This window comes from Pongo pygmaeus, chromosome 7 (genome assembly GCF_028885625.2).
Source record: "Pongo pygmaeus isolate AG05252 chromosome 7, NHGRI_mPonPyg2-v2.0_pri, whole genome shotgun sequence".
Classification (NCBI taxonomy): Eukaryota; Metazoa; Chordata; class Mammalia; order Primates; family Hominidae; genus Pongo; species Pongo pygmaeus.
In genome coordinates this window covers 112,467,064-112,491,332 of record NC_072380.2, presented here as the reverse complement: position 1 = coordinate 112,491,332, position 24,269 = coordinate 112,467,064, and the positions used below count along the sequence as shown (strand labels likewise).

General features: G+C 37.5%; 1 protein-coding gene across 30 annotated transcripts in view; it reads left to right on the top strand.

Annotated features, from left to right (window-relative positions):
* The window catches only part of RGS22 (regulator of G protein signaling 22), a 160,982-nt gene that overhangs the window by 68,041 nt on the left and 68,672 nt on the right, over positions 1–24,269 (top strand). For 24 of the 30 annotated variants that reach the window (XR_008504061.2, XR_010127331.1, XM_054497635.2 and 21 more), the window contains 3 exons: positions 4,558–4,672; positions 6,383–6,508; positions 7,438–7,539. Coding sequence is in view for 28 of the 30 variants with exons in the window: in XM_054497635.2 (XP_054353610.2) it covers positions 4,558–4,672; positions 6,383–6,508; positions 7,438–7,539 (343 nt within the window). In the remaining 2 variants the exon portion in view is untranslated. The remainder of the gene's footprint in view (positions 1–4,557; positions 4,673–6,382; positions 6,509–7,437; positions 7,540–24,269) is intronic. The other 6 variants (XM_063669418.1, XM_054497634.2, XM_054497626.2 and 3 more) reach the window with 2 other exon arrangements.

Sequence of the window (24,269 nt, the reverse complement as noted above, 5' to 3'; positions counted from 1 at the left end):
CTTACTGCATCCCCATGAAGAAAGCATTATCATCATTTTTCAAGTGATAAAACAAGTGAAAAGACATATAGTCATGAGTTGACAGAAAAGTTGAATTTTGAAAACTATATATTGTTATGGCTAGAGTATTACAGTGAAAAAGTAGGAGATGAGCTGAAAAGATAAGTGAGGTTCAGAATGCAATTTCTTATCTGTCATATTAAAGAATCTGGAGATTATTCTCTATGAACTCAAGAACAACTGGAGAGTTTTTTGTGTGTCATTTACTGAAATTGTTTTATTTTTAAAAATTAGAAATATAAACATAGTTCAAAAATAGTGACATGCTATACACTTGTTTTGTGTCTTTTTTATTTTAAATTTTTATTAAAATATCTTAGATTTTTTTCCATAGCAGCGATTGTGCTATAGCAATAGATATACCGTAATCTATTTTGATTCTTATTCTTGTCATCTTGCCTCGTCCTATGTCTGCTTCTTTCATTTTATACCATATTTTGCATTTGTACTCTATTGATGGACTGACATTGTTTCTATTTTTTTCTGTTACAAACAATGTTATAGTGGATATTCTTATACATTGCTCTATTTCATATATATATATATATATCCCCATAAAGAAAACATTATCTTCATTTTTCAGGTGATGAAACAAGTGAAAGGACATACAGGCATGAGTTGAGAGAAAAGTTGAATTACTCAACATTAATTCAACAATTAATATTGTTGACTATATGTATTATATATCATATATATGATAAATTCCTAAAAGTAGAATTTTTGAGTCAAAGTTCATGTGCTTTTTAAATTTTGCTAGATAATATCAAATTGTCTTTCATAGGAGTTATAACAACTTATACTTCCTTCAGCATGTATAAGAGTGCCTTTTTTTAACCATTCCTTCACCAACGTAGTATGCATTACCCTTTCTAAACATATATTTTAAAAACAGTATTTCTTATTTTGACTGAAGTTGAACTTTTTTTAAATATGTTTAAGAGCTATTTCTACATTATTTTCTGTGTATTTGTTATTCTCAGAAGGAGGAAAAGCAGGACTGGAGGAGGCAGATGATTTTAATTTGGGGTGCTTCCTAGGTGAATGCTCCGGGGTATAGTACAGTATCTGGCACATAGTATGTGTTCAATTAATATTTGTTGATTGAAGGAATATAGAGCCTAAGGTACTCTTTTTTTTTTTTTTTTTTTTTTTTTTTAAATATCTCACTCTCTTGCCCAGACTGGAGTGCTATGGCATGCAGCCTTGAACTTCTGGGCTCAAGTGATCCTCCCACCTCAGCCTCCCAAGTAGCTAGGACTACAGGTGTGTGCCACCATGCCTGACTAATTTTTTTTTTTGTAGAGATGGATTCTCACAATGTTGCCCAGGCTGGTCTTGAACTCCTGGCCTCAAGTAATCCTCCCACCTCCCAAAGTGCTGTGATTACAGGCATGAGCCACCAAGCCCAGCCGGTACTCCAGGGATGAGATGAAACTATGTTGGGTTTCAGTTTCTCTACATCCGAATTTTTTGTGTGTTGACAATGTGAATTTTATCTCAATAAAAAATGTAAAACTACATTAGGATATATATTGGGATATACATGTTCAAAACAGTTGAAATCTAGGTTTGGAGTCCAGGAGAGAGATCAATTACAAGTAGAAAATCGAGGAAGCATTACACTTTAGTGGGTAGTTGAAGCTGTGGGCATGGATGAGATGATCATGAGAGAGAGAAAGAGCAGTATATAATGAGAACTAAGTTATCAAGGTTTACAGTAAAGGCAGAGAATAAGGAACTTGAAGAGAAGACCAAGAAAAGATAATCTGAAAAAAAAAAAAAAAAAAAAGGAAAGGGTAATCTGAGAGATGGGAGATGTACAAATAAGGAAAGAGTGGTGTCACAGAAGCCAAAGGAAGGAAGAATTTTAGGCCGGGCATGGTGGCTCATGCCTGTAATTCCAGCACTTTGGGAGGCCGAAGTGGGTGGATCACTTGAGGTTAGGAGTTTCAGGCCAGCCTGGCCAATATGGTGAAACCCCGTCTCTACTAAATATACAAAAATTAACCAGGCATGATGGCTCACGCCTGTAATCCCAGCTACTCAGGAGGCTGATGCAGGAGAATACCTTTAACCCAGGATGCAGAGGTTGCAGTGAGCCCAAATCATGCCACTGCACTCCAGCCTGGGCGACAGAGTGAGGCTCTCAAAAAACAAACAAACAAACAAACAAAAAAACCAGAATGAGCAGAATGAGTTGGGAAGTGTCCCCTCCCCTTCTAATTTTGTAAGAATTTGGGAAGAACTGCATATTGGTTCTTCAAGTACTTGATAAGAGTTCACTAGTGAATCCTTTTGGGCCCAGGCCTTTTATTTGTGTGGGGAGATATCAAATTATTGATTTAATCTCTACTTGTTATAGATCTATTCAGGTTTTCTTTCTTTTTGAGTAATTTTTGGTAATTTATGTCTCTCTAGGAATTTGTTCATTTCATCAAATTACCTAATTTTGCATATAGTTCTTCATTCCTAAGTATTCCTTCATAATCCTTTTAATTTCTGTAAGGTTGGTATTGAGGTATCCTCTTTTATTCCTGATTTAAGTAATTTGAGTCTTCTCTTTTTCTTGGTTAGTCTAGCTAAAGATTTTTGTTGTTTTTTGTGTTTTTTTTGTTTTGTTTTGTATTTTGTTTTTTTTTTTGAGACAGAGCCTCACTCTGCCCAGCCTGGAGTGCAGTGGCACAATCTGGGCTCACTGCAACCTCCACCTCATGAGTTCAAGTGATTCTCCTGCCTCAGCCTCCCGAGTAGCTGGGATTACAGGTGCCTGCCACCACGCCCGGCTCATTTTTGTATTTTTAGTAGAGACGGGGGTTTCACCATGTGGACCAGGCTGTTCTCGAACTCCTGACCTCAAGCGATCCACCTACCTCAGCCTCCCAAGTGCTGGGATTATAGGCGTGAGCCACCGTGCCCAGCCACTAAAAGTTTTTCTTGGTTAGTCTAGCTAAAGGTTTTTGTTCTCATCAGAAAGAGTATTTTAATGTGAAGACTTGAGTCTGTTGATATGCATAGAATAGAATCCAGAGGAAATGGAGAAGCTGAAGATATATGAGAAAAAACAAAGGTCTTCATATTCAAAGGAGAATACAGGGACAGGTTCAAGAGCCAAGGGAATTAGATTAACCACGGGCAGGAGGTGGAGCGCTTCTTCCTGAGACAACATAGAAAGAAGTAAGGATGGGTACAGGTGGATATGTTTGTTGTTCATACCAAGAATGCTTTCAGCTGCAAATACCAGAAACCTAACTAGCAATGGCTTAGATGAATTGACCTAATTTTTCTCACATAACAAGAAATCCGATAATAGGCAACTGCCAGTGTTGGTACAATAGATCAGAAAGATTAGGGCCTGAATCTTTGTGAGGCTGTTGGCCTTTCCCTCATGGTCAGCAGTGTTGCAGCTCCTAATATCAGGCTTTCAAGTCAGAATGGAGGAGGAAGGGCAATTTCCATTAACCCTCTCCCTCTTGTCAGGAAAGCAAGCTTTCTCAGAAGCTCCCTAGCACATTTCATTTTGTATCTCATTAGTCACAACTGTGTCTCATGGCTACGTCTCGCTGCAAGGGAGTCTTAGAAGGTTAATGTTTAGCTGTTTCAGAATCTCAGTGGTACTGTATATAGAAGCATGCCATTCGGCTACATGAGGAAATGGAAACTGAAGCATGTTGTACATATATTTTGTGTGAGAAGAACCTGCAAGGTAATCTGCTGGTGGATTGGAATGGAGGAATATTGGCAAGGTAGAATAGGCATGTTTTATGGAGCAAGAAAATAAGGCTTTAGAATAATTGCAGCGTGTGTGTGGGAGAGGGAGCTGGATAAAAAAATAGAAAAAGATAATATCCAAAGTCATTAGTCTAACTCCAAAGTCTTCCATTATGTCACCCCAAACTAATCTATATAATTCTCTATGAATCTCACCTCTGTGAGGATTAAATATTATAATATGAATTATATCTAGCACAGTGTTTGGTATGTAGTATATAATGTTCACTTTTTAATGTTAGTGTCTTCTTGCCCTAAGCAAATTATGTTTGCTGCCTTTTAAACAAGGATTTCCGTACCTACCTTCAATTATTGCTCACTAATTTCCTATCTAAAGAGCTCCTCTAAAACACATTAAAATTTTTTAAATTTTATTAAAACACAAATAAATATTTTATTTTTAAATTACTAATATAGGTTGAAGGAATTTCTCATTCTTGCCCTCTCAAAATATTTATTATGCATCCCAGTCATTTGGCATCCATAATAAACCCTCTTGGATTCATCTAACCAGCAGTTATTTTGAGAACTGTCTTTTTGTATAACTATGACTCATTTTCTGAACCACCACTTCAGGGCTAGAACAATGTTTATCTTTTTTTTCCTGAGTCACATTGCTCAGAAGTACTCTTAAGATTCGGTGCTATGTATACCAAAAATGCTCAAAATTTGTTTGTTGATCAGTTAGTTCTCATTCTTATAATTTTAGTTCTCATCCTTATAATTTAGGTCAAAGCGCATGTCAGAAAGCAGCAAAGTTATTCATTTAACATCTTTTACTGACATTTCTGAATGTCTCAAGCCCCAGCTGGATAGAAGATACGCTTATACAGAAGAACCTAAGGTGAGTGTTTTGAGGACTGAATAAACCTGATTCTTCATTTAACTGATCAATATCTCCTGATTTTAGAGAATTTGTATTGATTTATCATAATATTTTTTCTTTACTAAGCAACACATTTGATTTTTTTCCTTGCCAAAGGATTTTTACACAAATATTTCCTCTGTGTTTTTCTTTTGTAGTACCATGGTTCTATATACTGCATTGATTACTGTTTTCAAACACAATGGTGTTCTGGTTTTGATATGATGACACTTGAAAGAAAAATAGTATTTGATGTTATGTTTTAGAAGCCTAGAATTTTTTTTGAGATGGAGTCTTGCTCTGTTGCCCAAGCTGGAGTGCCGTGGCATGGTCTTGGCTCACTGCAACCTCCACCTCCCTGGTTCAAGCAATTCCCTGCCTCAGCCTCCCAAGTAGCTGGGACTATAGGCGCACACCACCACGCCCGGCTAATTTTTCTGTATTTTTAGTAGAGATGGGTTTCACCATGTTGCCCAGACTGGTCTCGAACTCCTGACCCCAGGCAATCCGCCTGCCTCGCCCTTCCAAAGTGCTAGGATTACAGGCATGAGCCACCGCACCCGGCCGAAGCCTAGAATTTTTAAAGGGCAGGGTGTTTCCACCGTACAGCTACCCTGATAATATGGATTTAATGCACTAGTTCTAGATGAAAACTTCACATTCCCTAAGGATTATACTTTAGGTAGAAACCTTGGCAGTCCTAATGCAGTCTGAACACTTAGCTATAATTTTGCGTAACTATTTATTTTATTCTATGCAAATAGTACCCCATTTCTTTTAATTGTTTTTTTCCTACTAAAATAATGTTTTTTTTTTTTTTAGTTTGGAATGCTGATAGTTAAACATAGTAAAAACATTACATTCTCACTTCAGAATTTGTTTAGCAGACCGATAGAGAGGTGGAGAAATGGAGAGATAGTAGGACAAAAAGAGAGTGAGAACCTTACTTAAACTCTGAATTTTTTGTACCATTATTGTCTTCTTATAAAGAAGTAGTCTATGAGTTCTATAAAACAAATAGCAAAGAGTTAAACTGAATAGTAGATGCCCTTTCATATTCTGAAGTCACTCCTGTGCTTGGAGAAATAGCCAGCTTTCTGTGTTTCAAAAATTGTATGAGGGTTGCCAGCACTGTTGGCAGAGAAGCCTATAAACAGCAAAATTTTATGAGAACTTACACTGCCATTTACACTGTGCAGGCCATGACCTATACAGGGTGAGACTGTCCAAGAGGGACGCCCTAAGGATAGTTAATGAGCAGCACCGAGAGGCCTTGGAGATAGTTCTCATCATAACCCTCTGTAGCTATAACAGCAGCACTTCAAGGCTAAAATAACATTAAATATGTATGAAAGAGGCCACCAACAAGGATTTGGAGTACTCCTAAAATGGTCTTACTTTGCCTGAAACATGAAAATAATTGAGGCTGGGAAGTTGCTTCAACATTAAGTTTAAAATCAGATTGGCTTATAATAGAATATATTCTGTGGCTATAGTTGGGCTCCACAAATGAATGTTATATGACTCTCAAATGCAAACATACTGCATTAATTACATATATGGTACAAAAATAAAATAGTCCAGTGGGAAAATGACAGCATGGTAGAGTTTATGAAATCCTGTTGTGTAATGCCACAAAAAAATTACAATGTTTTTGGGTGGATAATAGACTTCTGTTTTGTTATCTAGGTTAAAACCATGTCAGATGTTGGTGCCTTGGGAGGATTTGACATGGAAAATTTGTTGCAATCTTTGTATGTAGAAAATAGAGCTGGATTCTTCTTTACTAAATTCTGCAAGCATTCAGGGAACAAGGTAGAAAATAATTATTTAAAATTTAATTTTATAATTTTACTTCATTTAAAAATAAGAGACATTGAAATAATTAAGTGCTCACATAATTATATTTGATGTTAAAATTCCCATCTGTGATAGGAAAATTCATATTTAATATTTAGTAAATATTTAAGCATCTCAATTATAATTCTTTTGCTCATCCTACAATTACAAATTACAATGAATAGTGGCAACATTATTTCCAGTTGGTTTTTCAAAATTAAAAAAAAGAAGTCAGTCTTACTTTTTCTCAAATGAAAAGTATTGGCCAGGCGCGGTAGCTCATGCCTGTAATCCCAGCACTTTGGGAGGCCAAGGCAGGTGGATCATTTGAGGTCAAGAGTTCGAGACCAGCCTGGCCAACATGGTGAAACCCCACCTCTACTAAAATACAAAAATTAGCTGGGCGTGGTGGCGCATGCCTGTAATCCCAGCTACTCGGGAGGCTGAGGTGGGAGAATCACTTGAGCCTGGAGGCGGAGGTTGTGGTGAGCCGAGATCGCACCACTGCCCTCCAGTCTGGGTGAGAGAGTGAGACACTGTCTCAAAAAAAAAAAAAAAGTATTTAACTGGTTCAATTACTAGAGTAATGTTTGGTTCTGCTGTAATACACATTACCCATATATATCAAAATACGTGGCTACTCTTTTAACTGTTAACTAGAATACTTACCATTTTAATGACTAATTATGTGAGAGGCATACATGCAAAAATATAATCTTCCAGAAACGATATCAATAAATATTTTGTGTATTGCTAGTTTGTGATAGAAGATTAAAACCATCTTAAATTGAACCTCATTTATGGTAACAGCAAGGAGCTAAACAGTTACTTATATTTGAAATTAGAGCTTTGTAAGAGTTTTAATAATTGGGTGGTAATAATTTATGTACTTTTTCCATCTGTAGTTGTGGAAGAACAGTGTGTACTTTTGGTTTGACCTGCAGGCTTATCATCAGCTTTTCTACCAAGAAACACTTCAGCCTTTTAAAGTATGCAAGCAAGCGCAAGTACGTAGTAAATAATATTGGTTCAATGTGAAGCACTAAGTACACAGAGAAATGAAAATTGTGTCCAGTCCCAAACAAGAGAAATCTGGGATCGCAGGCAAAAAGGCAGCAATTAAATTGTTGCCATGGGATTACTTTATTTGAAATCAGCAGAATATTGTTTTATAATATGATTTGTGAGTTTGCAGTTTTATCTCTTTTATTTGGTTTGCTTTATTTTCTTTTGCCAACTACTTGTTCTTCTCATAAAGAACATCTCTCTCTCTTTTTTTTTTCTAATTTATACCTTTTTGGTTTGGTTGTGAGTGATTTAAAAGAAGACCCTGAGAATGGACATGTAATGCATCATTGAAGTGATTGGGAACAGAGACATTGACCAATGTTGCTCTCTGAGCTTCCTGCAGATATCAGCTGTTGGACATACTAGGCTGTTGACTTGGTATGAGCAGGAAAAGATGTTGACTGACTATGCAGTGCAGGCCCCATGTAGTTGTTTAGGCTTCTGTTCTACATGTCATAGGAGACAGACACCCAGGGAGTGGAGGAAAGAATGTTTCAAGACCACCCTGAAGCCAAATAGAGGAGGAAAGAAAAAAAAAATAGAGGGGAAAGAACAGAGGATTCTCTGTAAAAGGAGACAGAGAGAATAGCCTCTTTTGTGGGGAAGAAGGAAAGGGAGCAGAATTGTGACTCAAGCTGACTTATTTTCGCAGTTTTTTATTCTCAGTCTCTTCTGATCTTTTATGGAGACAGGTCTCCAAGCCGAGAAAAGTGCTAATCACTTCTATATCTGTTCACCACTTAAGTGATTCTTACAATCCAGAATACTGCATTCCAGAGGACCTCCCCATGAACAGTGCTAAGGAAACTAGCTTCATCATTTTATTTATTATGTTATAATCTTATTTGATGTATCATAGTGTACCACTGGATGTTCATTGTTACTTCCCCCACCCTGACTCTGGCATTAATAACTATGCTTTGTAAATCAGCTGACAGAGCTTTGTACTTTTTACTGTGAGAATCAGGGCTTCAGCTTCTACATAGCCCATATCTGTCTCCATGAAATCATGAAATTATCTCTCTAATTTACTAGCACCATTTCTGAGACCACACAGTTGACTGTTGTTTGTTAATCCTTTACCTGTAATTCTCTATAACCTATTGCCCTAATCCTCCTAAACTATTGCCCCTGTCTGTTCAAGTACAATGCATTATTTTTATTATGTTTTCACTACTACAAAGAGTATGCCTCCAAAAATCTTCAGCTGCCCAATTAAGTGAGTTTTTTTCTTAACAATTTTCATATTTCCATGACCTTGTAAAAGAGGAAATTCTATTTGAGCTTGGTTGACTTGTTAATTATTAGTAATAAATGATTGTAAAACCACACAGTTTTGGTTACTTGAAGGTGGATTATTCTGTTTTGGGATTTTCAAGCTCTATAAGGTTTTTATCTTTTCCTAGGTTCTCTTTTGGATAATTAAAGCAGGATGAGAGGAAAACAATGGAGACATTTGCTTTTAGGAATGAAGAAAGATAAAAGAAGCAGATCTATGTGTGTGTGTGTTTTTTTTTTTTTTTACATACTTGCTCTTTGCATCTGTAGTTATTTTACTTTGTCTTACTTTTTTATTTATTTACATTTTTAGAGACAGGATCTTGCCCTGTCACGCAGGCCGGAGTGCAGTGGAGGGATCATAGCTCACTGCAGCCTTGAACTCCTGGGCTCGAGTGATCCTGCTGCCTCAGCCTAAGTGCTGGGATTACAGGCATGCGCCACCACACCCAACTTTATTTTTTTGGTTAGAGAAGCAATTGTCTAAATTGGTTTAGGTTTATAATTATCCCAGGTTTCTGTGACTTCAGATAGAAGAACTGCCTGTAATACTATAATCCTAGAGATTCATTTTATGGTATGAAATGCTATTTGTTTCTTTATAATAGATATGTGACTCTCTTCAGGGGTAAATTTACAATTTAGATCGTTGGATTGATAATGCCAATGGCAGAATACAATAAGCTGGACTATGTTAAAATTGCTATGGGCCAGGCGTGGTGGCTCATGCCTGTAATCCCAGTACTTTGGCAGGCCGAGGCAGGAGGATTGCTTGAGCCCAGGAGTTCAAGGCCAGCCTGGACAACAAAGTGAGACCGCATCTCTATAAAAAATTTAAAAATTAGCCAGGCATAGTGATGTGCACCTGTAGTCGCAGATACTGGAGAGGCTGAGGTGGGAGGATCGCTTGAGCCCAGGAGTTCAAGGGTGCAGTAAGCTATGATTATGCCACCACACTCCAGTCTGGGTGGCAGAACAAGACGCTGACTCAAAATAAATAAATAAAGTTTCTATGAACTTGATTTTATATTGTTTTCAAATATCTGCCAAGTTGTGTGCTAGGAGACTGAGATTTGATTTCAAGAGACTTACATGATTTTCTGTACATAAACCCTGAAGTTTTATTGCCCCATGAAATATTGCAGAAATATCTTTATTCAGACTAGATGGGGAAGGGTATATTAGTAACAGTGATTAGCATGACTAAAGAGTACAAGAGTTTGAAATACTGTCTTGGGTGCACCCTGAAGATTTCACCACATGGCTTCAAGATAGAATAGTACACAGTTGGAAACCAATTTAAATGGTGTTGGCAAGGAGAAAGGGAATCATCACCATATTGTAGAGACATCTTTGACCCTAGCAACAGCTTGCCAAGTTACCATATACCACTGCTAAGATTTGGAGACTAGATTGTTACTATAGATCATTCTACAGTTTTTTTTTTTTTAATTTGGAGATTTTTCTTTTATTTCAATTATATTTTTTCTTTTTTAAAATTGTTATTATATTTTAAGTTCTAGGGTACACGTGCACAACATGCAGGTTTGTTACATAGGTCTACATATGCCATGTTGGTTTGCTGCACCCATCAACTCGTCATTTACATTAGGTATTTCTCCTAATGCTATCCACCCCCAGCCCCCCACCCCGCAACAGGCCACAGTGATGTTCCCCGCCCTGTGTCCAAGTGTTCTCATTGTTCAATTCCCACCTATGAGTGAGAACATGCAGTGTTTGGTTTTCTGTCCTTGTGATAGTTTGCTGAGAATGATGGTTTCTAGCTTCATCCATGTCCCTGCAAAGGACATGAACTCATCCTTTTTTATGGCTGCATAGTATTCCATGGTGTATATGTGCCACATTTTCTTAATCCAGTCTATCATTGATGGACATTTGGGTTGGTTCCAAGTTTTTGCTATTGTGAATAGTGCCACAATAAACATAAGTGTGCATGTGTCTTTATAGTAGCATGATTTAAAATCTATTGGGTATGTACCCAGTAATGGGATCGCTGGGTCAATGGTATGTCTAGTTCTAGATCTTTGAGGAATCGCCACACTGTCCTCCACAATGGTTGAACTAATTTATACTCCCACCAACAGTGTAAAAGCATTTTTATTTCTCCACATCCTCTCCAGCATCTGTTGTTTCCTGGCTTTTTAATGATCGCCATTCTAACTGGCGTGAGATGGTATCTCATTGTGGTTTTGATTTGCATTTCTCTGATGACCAGTGACGATGAGCATATTTTCATGTGTCTGTTGGCTGCATAGATGTCTTCTTGTGAGAAGTTTCTGTTCATATTCTTTGCCCACTTTTTGATGGGGTTGTTTGTTTTTTTCTTGTAAATTTGTTTGAGCTCTTCGTAGATTCTGGATATTAGCCCTTTGTCAGATGGGTAGATTGCAAAATTTTTCTCCCATTCTGTAGGTTGCCTATTCACTCTGTTGGTAGTTTCTTTTGCCGTGCAGAAGCTCTTTAGTTTAATTAGATCCCATTTGTCTATTTTGGCTTTTGTTGTCATTGCTTTTGGTGTTTTAGACATGAAGTCCTTGACCATGCCTATGTCCTGAATGGTATTGCGTATGTTTTCTTCTAGGGTTTTTATGGTTTTAGGTCTAACATTTAAGTCTTTAATCCATCTTGAATTAATTTTTGTGTAAGGTATAAGGAGGGGATTCAGTTTCAGCTTTTTATATATGGCTAGCCAGTTTTCCCAGCACCATTTATTAAATAGGGAATCCTTTCCCCATTTCTTGTTTTTGTCAGGTTTGTCAAAGATCAGATGGTTCTAGATATGTGGTGTTATTTCTGAGGCCTCTGTTCTGTTCCATTGGTCTATATATCTGTTTTGATACCAGTACCATAGTACTGTAGACTTGGAGTGTAGTTTGAAGTCGGGTAGTGTGATGCCTCCAGCTTTGTTCTTTTTGCTTAGGATTGTCTTGGAAATGCGGGCTCTTTTTTGATTCCATATGAACTTTAAAGTAATTTTTTCCAATTCTGTGAAGCCATTGGTAGCTTGATGGGGATGGCATTGAATCTATAAATTACCTTGGACAATATGGCCATTTTCACGATATTGATTCTTCCTATCCATGAGCATAGAATGTTTTTCCATTTGTTTGTGTCCTCTTTTATTTCGTTGAGCAGTGGTTTATAGTTCTCCTTGTAGAGGTCCTTCACATCCCTTGTAAGTTGGATTCCTAGGCATTTTATTCTCTTAGTAGCAATTGTGAATGGGAATTCACTCATGATTTGGCTCTCCGTTTGTCTGTTGTTGGTGTATACGGATGCTTGTGATTTTTGCACATTGATTTTTTATCCTGAGACTGCTGAAGTTGCTTATCAGCTTAAGCAGATTTTGGGCTGAGACAGTGGGGTTTTCTAGATATACAATCATGTCATCTGCAAACAGGGACAATTTCACTTCCTCTTTTCCTAATTGAATACCCTTTATTTCTTTCTCTTGCCTGATTGCCCTGGCCAGAACTTCCAACACTATGTTGAATAGGAGTGGTGCGAGAGGGCATCCTTGTCTTGTGCTGGTTTTCAAAGGGAATGCTTCCAGTTTTTGCCCATACAGTATAATATTGGCTGTGGGTTTGTCATAAATAGCTCTTATTATTTTGAGATACATTCCATCAATACCTAGTTTATTGAGAGTTTTTAGCATGAATGGCTGTTGAATTTTGTCGAAGGCCTTTTCTGCATCTATTGAGATAATCATCTGGTTTTTGTCATTGGTTCTGTTTATATGCTGGATTACATTTATTGATTTGCATATATTGAACCAGTCTTGCATGCCATGGATGAAAAGCCAACTTGATCGTAGTGGATAAGCTTTTTGATGTGCTGCTGGATTCGGTTTGCCAGTATTTTATTGAGGATTTTCGCATTGATGTCAGAGATACTGGTCTAAAATTCTTTTTTTGGGAAGATTCCCTCTGTTTCTATTGTTTGGAACAGTTTCAAAAGAAATGGTACCAGCTCCTCTTTGTACCTCTGGTAGAATTCGGCTGTGAATCCATGTCGTCCTGGACTCTTTTTTTTTTTGGTTGGTAGGCTATTAATTACTGCCTCAATTTCAGAGCCTGTTATTGGTCTATTCAGAGATTCAGCTTCTTCCTGGTTTAGTCTTGGGAGGGTGTATGTGTCCAGAATTTATCCATTTCTTCTGGATTTTCTAGTTTATTTGCATAGAGGCGTTTATAGTATTCTCTGATGGTAGTTTGTATTTCTGTGGGATCAGTGGTGATACCTCCTTTATCATTTGTAATTGCATCTATTTGATTCTTCTCTCTTTTCTTCTTTATTAGTCTTGCTAGCAGTCTATCAATTTTGTTGATCTTTTCAAAAAACCAGCTCCTGGATTCATTGATTTTTTTGAAGGGTTTTTTGTGTCTCTGTCTCCTTCAGTTCTGCTCTGATCTTAATTATTTCTTGTCTTCTGCTAGCTTTTGGATTTGTTTGCTCTTGCTTCTCTAGTTCTTTTAATTGTGATGTTAGGGTGTCAATTTTAGATCTTTCCTGATTTATCTTGTGGGCATTTAGTGCTATAAATTTCCCTCTACACACTGCTTTAAATGTGTCCCAGAGATTCTAGTACATTGTGTCTCTGTTCTCATTGGTTTCAAAGAACATCTTTATTTCTGCCTTCATTTCGTTATTTACCCAGTAGTCATTCAGGAGCAGGTTGTTCCGTTTCCATGTAGTTGTGTGGTTTTGAGTGAGTTTCTTAATCCTGAGTTCTAATTTGATTGCACTGTGGTCTGAGAGATAGTTTGTTGTGATTTCTGGTCTTTTACATTTGCTGAGGAGTGTTTTACTTCCAATTATGTGGTCAATTTTAGAATAAGTGTGATGTGGTACTGAGAAGAATGTATATTCTGTTGATTTGGGGTGGAGAGTTCTGTAGATGTCTATTAGGTCCGCTTAGTGCAGAGCTGAGTTCAAGCCCTGAATATCTTTGTTAACCTTCTGTCTCATTGATCTGTCTAATATTGACAGTGGGGTGTTAAAGTCTCCCATTATTATTGTGTGGGAGTCTAAGTCTCTTTGTAGGTCTCTAAGGACTTGCTTTATGAATCTAGGTGCTCCTGTATTGGGTGCATATATATTTAGGATAGTTAGCTCTTCTTGTTGCATTGATCCCTTTGCCATTATGTAATGGCCTTCTTTGTCTCTTTTGATCTTTGTTGGTTTAAAGTCTGTTTTATCAGAGACTAGGATTGCAACCCCTCCTTTTTTTTGCTTTCCATTTGCTTGGTAGATCTTCCTCCATCCCTTTATTTTGAGCCTATATGTGTCTCCACACGTGAGATGGGTCTCCTGAATACAGCACACTGATGGGTGTTGACTCTATCCAATTTGCCAGTCTGTGTCTTTTAATTGGGACATTTAGCCCATTTACATTTAAGGTTAATATTGTTATATGTGAATTTGATCCTGTCATTATGATGTTCGCTGGTTATTTTGCCCATTAATTGATACAGTTTCTTCCTAGCATCGATGGTCTTTGCAATTTGGTATGTTTTTGCAGTGGCTGGTACCGGTTGTTCCTTTTCATGTTTAGTGCTTCCTTCAGGAGCTCTTGTAAGGCAGGCCTGGTGGTGACAAAATCTCTCAGCATTTGCTCATCTGTAAAGTATTTTATTTCTCCTTCACTTATGAAGCTTAGTTTGGCTGGATATGAAATTCTGGGTTGAAAATTCTTTTCCTTAAGAATGTTGAATATTGGCCCCCACTCTCTTCTGGCTTATAGCGTTTCTGCTGAGAGTTCTACAGTTTTTTTGACATTACATACTTGCTTCAGTGAGAGAACGCTACTAGAGAATGAAACAGACCTGAGGACTACTGTCTTTTGTAACTTGTGAAATCTTTCAAATAAGCTATATCCTAACAAAAATTATGCATTTAGAATCTATCACTCTCCATAGCATACATAATGATATTTAAATAAAAATAAGTAAACGTATGAAACAAAAATATTAAACATGTTTAAGTACACACACACACACACACACACACCAAATTTTAAAAATAAAAAATGGGAAGAAGGAAAAAACTTAGAGTCTAGGAGAAGAATTATATGGAAAATGTAGTAATTAACGAATGAAGAGGGTAGGTAAGAATGAAATGGAAATGAGAAATAAGAGAATTCCTAGGTAAATCCACAGCACTTTTACTGCAAAGTGCTATTTAATATAAAGAAATTCTTTCAGCAGTGTGAGATTTTTGTCTTATTGGATTGGACGTCAGGGTAACACACTGTTATTTTAATATATCACCTAGATCAGAGGCTATATGACGTAGAAGGCAAAAAAAAAAATCACAGAACGTAGCATTGAAAGACATGAATTATTTACATTCTCCTAGTTACTAGCTGGGTAAACTTTGTTAAGTCAGTTAGTTTTAATAGGTCTTGGTTTCATGTTCTGTAAAATATGGATAGTGATAATGTTTTAAATTTTGTTTCCCTCTACTGGTTTGGAAGTTACATATTATATTTCTCTTTTTACCCTTACAGTTTTGACATGTATACTGAAATCCGTGAAGTCTAAAATTAATCATTATCTTCATCCTTCTCTCAAATAAATCGAGGATCTTAGAACACTTTAATTCTACCATACCTTGCCCATTTTACATATAATTTTTGTACAGTATTTTTGTTAATTTTGGCTTTTACCCTCCTACTAGTCATCATTACTTTTTTAATACTGTCAATGTTTATGTCAGTTTATTCACAAATTTCTTGCTTGCTATTGCTTTTTGTGTCATATTCCTTCCTTTCAGTTTAATTCCTGAAGACTATCCTTTAGTAGTTTTTCCATTAGGGCCTACTAGTGGTAGACCCTATTTGTTTGAAAATGTCTGTTTTATTCTCTTATTGATGATTTAGCTGAATATAGAATTCTAGGTTGACAGTTTCTTCTCACCACTTTGAAAATACTGTTTTATTGTTTTCTGCCTTCCATTGCTATTATTGAAGAGTATGCTGTTGCTCCTTTGTAGGAGGATGTTTTTTCTCATGTTTACTTTTGCAGTCTTTTCTTTGACTTTGGCATTCTGTATTTCACCTCAGTGTGTTTACCACTGGAAGGTTTTCAGGGGCAGTAACATGCATGGAGCTGTCATCTCCTATGATAACAATGCCTTCTTCTGGGATTCCTCCTGAAGCACCTGCCTGAGTCTGTTTTACAGTTAACTTTTTTAATAAGTAGAAGGAGTACATTCTAAAAAAATGATAAAAAATATAGTGTAGCAAATACATGAACCGGTAATATGATCATTTATTATCACTATCAGGTATTTTGTACTATACATAATTGTGTGTGCTATACCTTTATACAACTGGCAGTGCAATAGGTTTGTTTACACCAGCATCACCACAGACATGTGAGTAATATATGTGCTACAGTGTTACTAGGCAATAGGAATTTTCCAGCTCCATTATGTTATGAGACCACCATTGTATACGTGGTCCACCATTGATTGAAACAGTTTTATGCAGCACATGACTGTATATTTCATGTCACTCTTAACCCCTCTTTCAGGTTTTTCCACCTTTGAATATCTGTGATGTATGTTTTAGATTGAAATAGATCAATTTTCTTTGTACTGTTTTTCAGTTCATATATTCTTCAGATTTCATTCTGCTATTTAACTTACCCATTGAGTTAAATCATTTTAAGATTATGTTTTTGTATTATTAAACATTATATTTGTGTTTTACAAAATTTCCTGGGGCTTTTGGTCTTTTTCCTCATTTTAAAATTTCTTTTAAAAACATTTTTATTTTACTTTAAGTCCTGGGATACATGTGCAGAGCATGCAGGTTTTTTACATAGGTATACACATGCCATAGTTTCTTTTTTTCTTTTCTTGAGACGGAGTTTCGCCTTGTTGCCCAGGCTGGAGTCCAATGGCATGATCTTGGCTCACTGCAACGTCTGCCTCCCCAGTTCAAATGATTCTCCTGCTTCAGCCTCCCAAGTAGCTGGGATTACAGGTGTGCACCACCACGCCTGGCTAATGTTTTGTATTTTTAGTAGAGACGGGGTTTCACCATGCTGGTCAGGCTGGTCTTGAACTCCTGACCTCAGGTGATCTGTGTGCCTCAGTCTCCCAAAGTGCTGGGATTACAGGCATGAGCCACCATGCTTGGCCTGCCACAGTTTCTTTTTTGATGTCTCTAATCATTTTAAACATGTGTTATAGTTTGTAGCTGCATTAGTTATCTCTTCTGTCATAACAGTATTATCACAAAATTTGTGACTTAAAGCAACACACATTATTATCTCATAGTTTATGTAGGTCAGGATTCTGGGCACAACTTTGTTGGGTTTTCTGTAAGGTCTCAGCCAGGGCTAGTGTCTCATCTGGGGCTCGACTGGGGAAGGATCTGCTTCAGTGTTCACATGGTTGTTAGCAATATTCAGTTTCTAGCATCAGAATTGGATTGGACATCAGGGTAACACATTGTTAGACTGATGGCCTCAGATTTTTGTTGGCAGTCAGCTAGAGGCCACCCTCAGTTCTGTGTCATATGGCTCTCTCCATATGGCAGCCCACAGTGTGGCAGTTTGCTTCTCTAAGCCAGCAAAGGGGAGAATTTCTTAGCAAGACAGGCATTGCTATCTTATGTAATGTAACCACATACATGTAATCACGTACAAATCATCACCATTGCTATATTCTCTTGATTAGAAGCAGCCACATGTTATGCCCATACTTGGTGGGAGAGGATTATGAAAGGGTATGAATACCAGGAGATACTGTTTTCATGGGGGCCTGGCTGCTATAGTATTCAATAATTCTGTAATTTGTAGTTCTTGGAAGAACTAATTCTGCTATTTATTAGTTCTGCTGACATGGTGGATTCTTTTCTGGCGTGTTTTGTAATTTTGAATTATGAGCTTTTCAGTGGGGTTTTTTATCTATGCTGTTTCTGGTAGGCACATTTTGTAATCATTTCCAAGATGAGAAATTAGCCAAGTATAAACTTGAACATGAAGCCCACATAATGGTAAACTCACGATACCAAATTCTCAGGAGATATGTTGTTTTCTTTCTTTTACAAAGAGGCTAGGACAATAGAAGCAAGGCTTTTTTTTTCCTTTTTTTTTTTTTTTTTTTTGTCTCCTAGGTTTGGTAGGTATAAAGAAGCTTGCTTTTCTGGTGCTTACTATGGGTATTAAATAAGGGAACATGCGACTGCTTCTTGCAGAGATTTCCTTTTCTGGTATCTTGGCAGCCTAGATTACCTGAAAACTCTTCATCTAAAAAATACCTAGAAATGCTGGATAAAATATAACAAATGTGCTTTTAAGTGCATGGCCGAGATAGTAAGGGACATCACCAGGGACCATGGTTAAGAAGTGTACTGAGAACCAGAGTGATAAGCATGAGCTGACAATGGGACTGTCATGGATAAACCAAGAAGTGTGGGTTATAAGAGCCACAAGGCACAGACAAGGCCCTGGGCAGTTAGAGGCGAAAAGTGACATTAAGACCCCCCACATCTACCAAGGTCTATGAAGGGTTATACACAAGGTGAAATGCAGAGTGAAAAAAGACTATATATATATTTATAAAAATTTATTTTTAATATGTATTTTACAAGATCATATACAGGTGGAAGTATTTTGTCATATAGTACAGAGCACTCAATGGAATAAACAGTATTATTAGGGTCAATATTTAAGGTTCTATCAATTACCTGGATAATGAGGAAGGAAAATGGGAATTTGAAGAAACTAGGGTGGAGGAACAGTTCCACAATATAACTTAAATTAAAATATACTACATTAGGCCAGGCGTGATGGCTCATGCCTATAATCCCAGTACTTTGGGAGGCTGAGGTAGGTGGATCAACTGAGGTCAGGAGTTCGAGACCAGCCTGGCCAACATGGTGAAACCCCATCTCTACTAAAAATACAAAAATTAGCCGGATGTGGTGGTGCATGCCTGTATTCCCAGTTACTCAGGAGGCTGAGACAGGAGAATCACTTGAACCCAGGAGATGGAGGTTGCAGTGAGCTGAGATCATGCCAATGCACTCCAGCCTGGGCAACAGAGTGAGACTCCATCTCAAAATAAATAAATAAATAAAATGAAATAAAAATACTACATTGAATCACAACCTTTTAAGAATCTCCTTTATAATATTCAGTTACTTATTAATGAACATTCACTGAGAAGCCTGCTATGTGCCAAGTAATGTTCTGTGGATAGAAAGATGATTAGGACAAAGTTCTTGACTTAGAAGGCTCACTCTCTAGTGGGGGAAGGAGATAATTACGAAGCACTTCAGTCGTATTTAAAACAGATAATAATGTCTCTCTCTTTTTTTTTTTTGAGACAAGGTCATCTTGCTCTGTCACCCAAGCTGGAGAGCAGTGGCTTACGATCACGGCTTACTGCATCCTCAACCTCCTGGGCTCAATGTGATCCTACCACCTCGGTGCCCCCTATGATTCCCCTAGTAGCTGATACTACAGACACACCACCAGCCCCAGCTAATGTTTTGTAGAGACAGGGTCTCACATGTTGCCCAGGCTTGTCTTGAACTCTTGTACTCAAGCAATCCTCCCACCTCAGCCTCCCAAAGTGTTGGGATTACAGGCATGAGCCACCATGCCCAACCAGGTAATAGCATCTTAACTGATAATGAAATAATTTCTCACTTTACTGGCAGAAAACAGTTGGTTATTGTTTTGTTTTACTTTTTAAGTCATTGGCTTCTTTTCAAATACCTGCAGGAATGAGGGAACTGTTTCCTTTTTTCTCATTTTTGAGCCAAAAGCTGCTGTCCTTTAGTCTTATGCTTCTTAGGACACTGTCCTATTTTATTCAGATTAACAACTTCAGAATCAATTTTACATCTTTCTAGTATCTTCAGCCACAGCCAAATGAAATTTTAACATTTGCAAGTCCTGCTCCTGACGTCTCCACCCAATGATATGACAGCTTGAAAATACTCTGCTGTAATGCTCCAGTGAGAGACTCCTGTTGTTTCTCCCATTTCTATGAAGAAGTCACTTGATGGGTCCCGTGACAAATAAGTCAGTCCAGGTGACTTCTACTATTAGTACTGTTGCATGTTTACTCTTGTGTTTGCAAAATTTCACAAGAGAAAAAGAAAACACAAAAGCTGAGTCAGTAAATGTCACCAGATCCATGTTGTGCATTGGTGTTTTTAGGAAGCCCATAAGTTGTGATGTAATTGTAATGCAGAATTCATTAAATTATTCAGTAATTATTTATTGCTATCGTTATCCTCTCTGGCCCTAGGTCATTTCAGTCTCCTATTAGGTGATCTGAGACACAGTGTGGATCCAAATGATGTTCATACTAGGTTGTGCATTGTAGCCCTGCCTTAAGGTTCTCTGAGTATGTCTATGTATTTATCCCCTTTGCTCCTGCTTTTATAGTGTACAAACCAGTAAATCAATATAAACTGAATAGCAGTTAGACTAGCAGTTAGGAGAACACATTTTTCCTAGCCTAAACATGTTATTGCTATTTCCACAAACATTTACCAAACACCTACTACCTTAGGCTGTGATTGGTGCTGGGAACACCTTGGTGAACAAAGCACAGGTGCAGCTCCCCAAGCATTCTTTCTATCAAGGGTCAAGAATGTGCTTTCTTTTGCCTACTTTTCCAGAGAACCCTAGAAAGATTGAGAGAGAAAAAACCAGTTAAGACCATGTAGCTCCTCCGCCATAAAATTTGGATTGTTCTTACAGTGTTTTCCATTGAAGTCTGAGGTAACACCCAAAACCTTGGGTGTAATCACAAATTCCGTTGAAAAAACTTCATGGCATAAGAGGGGCAGTGTTGAAGATTTTTCTCTGATAATCAGCTTTATTTTTCCTTTGCTCACTGTCATCCATTACCTTAATTGTTTAGCTCCTCTCTTTACTTGGCATTTACAGGACCTAAATACTTCAGGGTGGTCCTGACATTTTCATTAAAGTGTCATGAGCTAAGTTCTCCTTCTCTAGGCTGATGGTGTATTTTCAGGTGCACTAACAGAGCTCATTATTTCTCTATTCAGCAGCAGCATTAAGAATCAAACTCTGTTTTCTAAAAGATGAATGGGCATGGGTGAGGGGTGAGGTTGGCTGGTGATTGAATGTGGAAAATCATGTACCTCTTTATAGCTTTATGGTAAATTTTGGTGTCTTCACAATTAGATTGTTTCTGGAGTGCTGGGCAATTACTATTCAGGCTTTGTTACATTATTTGTTTTTGTTACCAGAGAGAGGGTGTCCCAATTAGCGGTCAGGCTTGGATTCATGTACACTGTGAATCACTGAGCACAGAATCAGCAGGGTTCTCGTGTTGCATTGCATTTTGTCATGTTTGCTAGTGAAGTGGGTTCAGGAAGAACAAGCACAGCAGCCAGCTTTCTGGCTTGTAGCTACCCACTCATTTCCTCACTTCCTGATGTTTACACCAGTTATGCATAGAGTCTTAAGATTTTTGAATACTATAGGATTATGGACCAAAAAAGGATCTCCAAAGATCCTCTTTTATTTATTTATTTATTTATTTATAGATCCTCTTTTAATCCTCTTGTTTCCAGAAGGGCCAACACCTGAACTTCTCTGAAACACCATTATCTATTATGCCTGACATTTCGTTAATGTTTCTGTTAGGTTCTGTGGTAATAACTTTATAAGGATAATTTTATTTAATTCTAGACAATCCTAAGAGGTAGATTAGTATCTTTATTTTACAGATTTGGAAACTGAGACTTAGGGAAGTTGAATGCTTTCCTAATGCCATCCATTTAGCAATTGGTGAACTTGGAATTAGTACCAAGTATTCTGACTCCAGACCCTGTACTCTTAACTTCTAAGCCATTGCTTTCTTATTATTATCTCTAGAAAAGAGAGTATCTGTTTATCACCTTGTTTAATCTTTCATTTTAATATCTTAAACTATCTTTATGAACATTAAATGTCAAACATCACCTTTAATATTTTTTTTCTTCATGAGACTGTAGGTCCATGAAGACAGTCTGCTCTGTTTACCTTGTTTGCTCATGACTGAAGGTGCCATATAAAAGGTGCTGTGATAGGTATTGAAAAAATTCATGAACTCATTGGCATGTTTATATTTGTAGCAACATATTATAAACCTAATTAAAGATAGTCATCGATTATTTGGAAATGACAGCCAGCCGAGTGTTTTTATTTTTTTAAGAAAAATTTTATCTGAAAACAGTTTAATGAGCCCCCATATACCTTCACTAAGCTTCAGCAATGATCAACATTCTGTCTTTCCAGTTTGCTCTTGGCTGGGCGTGGTGGCTCACGCCTGTAATCCCAGCACTTTGGAAGGCCAAGGTGGGTGGATCACAAGGTCGGGAGTTCGAGAACAGCCTAGCCAACATAGTGAAACCCATCTCTACTAAAAATACAAAAATTAACCTGGCGTGGTGGCGCATGCCTATAATCCCAGCTACTCAGCGGGCTAGGCAGGAGAATTGCTTGAACCTGGGAGGTGGAGGTTGCAGTGAGCCAAGATCATACCACTGCAATCCAGCCTGGGTGACAAAGCAAGACTCTTTCTTGGAAAAAACCAAAAAACAACAACAAAAAGGGAGCTGTTAATAAATTGCATTAGAGCAGCAATGAAATCTCCCTGTCCCCTCCCACTTCACCCAAGGAACCTAAAAATATGGTTGCTTTTTGAAATTTAAACTAGAAAATGAATGTGTAATAAATCAGAACAGATATGAGCAGCTGTCTAGAGACAAAAGGGCTTCACAGGCCTGCAAGATTTGTAATGAAGATGCCAGCACATATAAAGAAAGAATTTTCCAGGCCAAGCACAGTGGCTCGCACCTATAATCCCAGCATTTGGGAGGCTGAGCTGGGAAGATCACTTGACCCCAGGAGTTCAGGATCAGCATGAACAATGTGGTGAGACCCTATTTCTATAAAAAATTTAAAAGATGAGCCAGGTATGGTGGCCCATGCTTGTAGTCCTAGCTACTTGGGAGGCTGAAACAGGAAGATCACTTGAGCTCAGGAATTGGAGGCTGCAGTGAGCTATGAGTGCACCAGTGTATTCCAGTTGCAGTCCGGCATTAGCAACAGAGTGAGACCCTAGTTCTTAAAAAAGAAAAAAAGAAAAAGAATGTTTCACTCATGAAGAGATATTGTTTGGCAGTGGCATCCCAGAAGGTGTAGTGTCTCAGAAGCAGACCTTGACATGCCCTTGAAGTGCTGTCCTAAGCTGTCTGCTCCTTGCATCTAGTCAGCCTGATAGATCTTGATGGAGGGAATATTCATAGGGTTCATACAGTTACCTTCACTTATTCTGACTATGTAAACTTGTTTTCCAAGATGGTGTGCTGGTAAACATAGACCTACAACCTTAATGATGGTTGATTTTCTCATTTTTCATTGTACAGCAATCACTTGATATTCTGGTTTCATGTATCAGTCTTGTGAGCTTTGTTAGCATAGATTATCATACTGGTGAAACAGGTTTGTTTTTTTTCCCAAACCAGAAATTTTAATATAATCATGTTTTTAAAATTGAATTATTTATCTCAGCATTTTGGGAAGCCAAGGCAGGTAGATCACTTGAGCCTAGGAGTTCGAGACCAGCCTGGGCAGCATAGCAAAACCCTATCTCTACAAAAAAAATACAAAAATTAGCCTGGTGTGGTGGTGTGCACCTGTAGTCCCAGCTACTCAGGAGGCTAGGCTTGAGCCTAGGAGGTTGCAGTCAGCTGAGACTGCGCCACTGCACTCCAGCCTGGGTAACATAGTGAGACCCTATTTCAAAATAAATAAATAAATAAATAAAGTAAATTGAATTTTTTTTTGTTCACTGATTTCCAAGAAGTTATTTATTAATAGAAGTTAAATAATTCCATTAGTTTAAATGTATATCTTGCTTTTGTCAAAGATTTTTTGAAAAACAAATCCAAAAATTTATAAAATAAAACCTTTATTTGTTCCTTAGATTGCCTTAAACTGCATAGTAATAACATTTTTTTTCTGTGTGCTTGTTTATTTTATTTCATCATGCACTCAATTGATTTTACTTAAAATGTCTTAAGCAATGACCCAACTCTATCTTAAAAACCTAGCCTTTTTTGTCCCTGGTTTGTTCTCATCTTTTCTTAACACATTCTATTTTCCCCTTCTGATTTTTTATTCTGTCCCAAATGATTCAAATTGTTTTACTGTTTTATCCTATTGGCATTTTCTTAGGCTCTCATTTGCTTTGAATTCTCTTTAGTAGGATCTGAGCAATTGGCAAAAATTCTAGTTTGTCATCATTATCTTTTTTCGTACAAGTCCATCTTGTGTTGATCTCTGTGGTAGTTTGCCTCTTGGTATCAAGATGTTGCAAT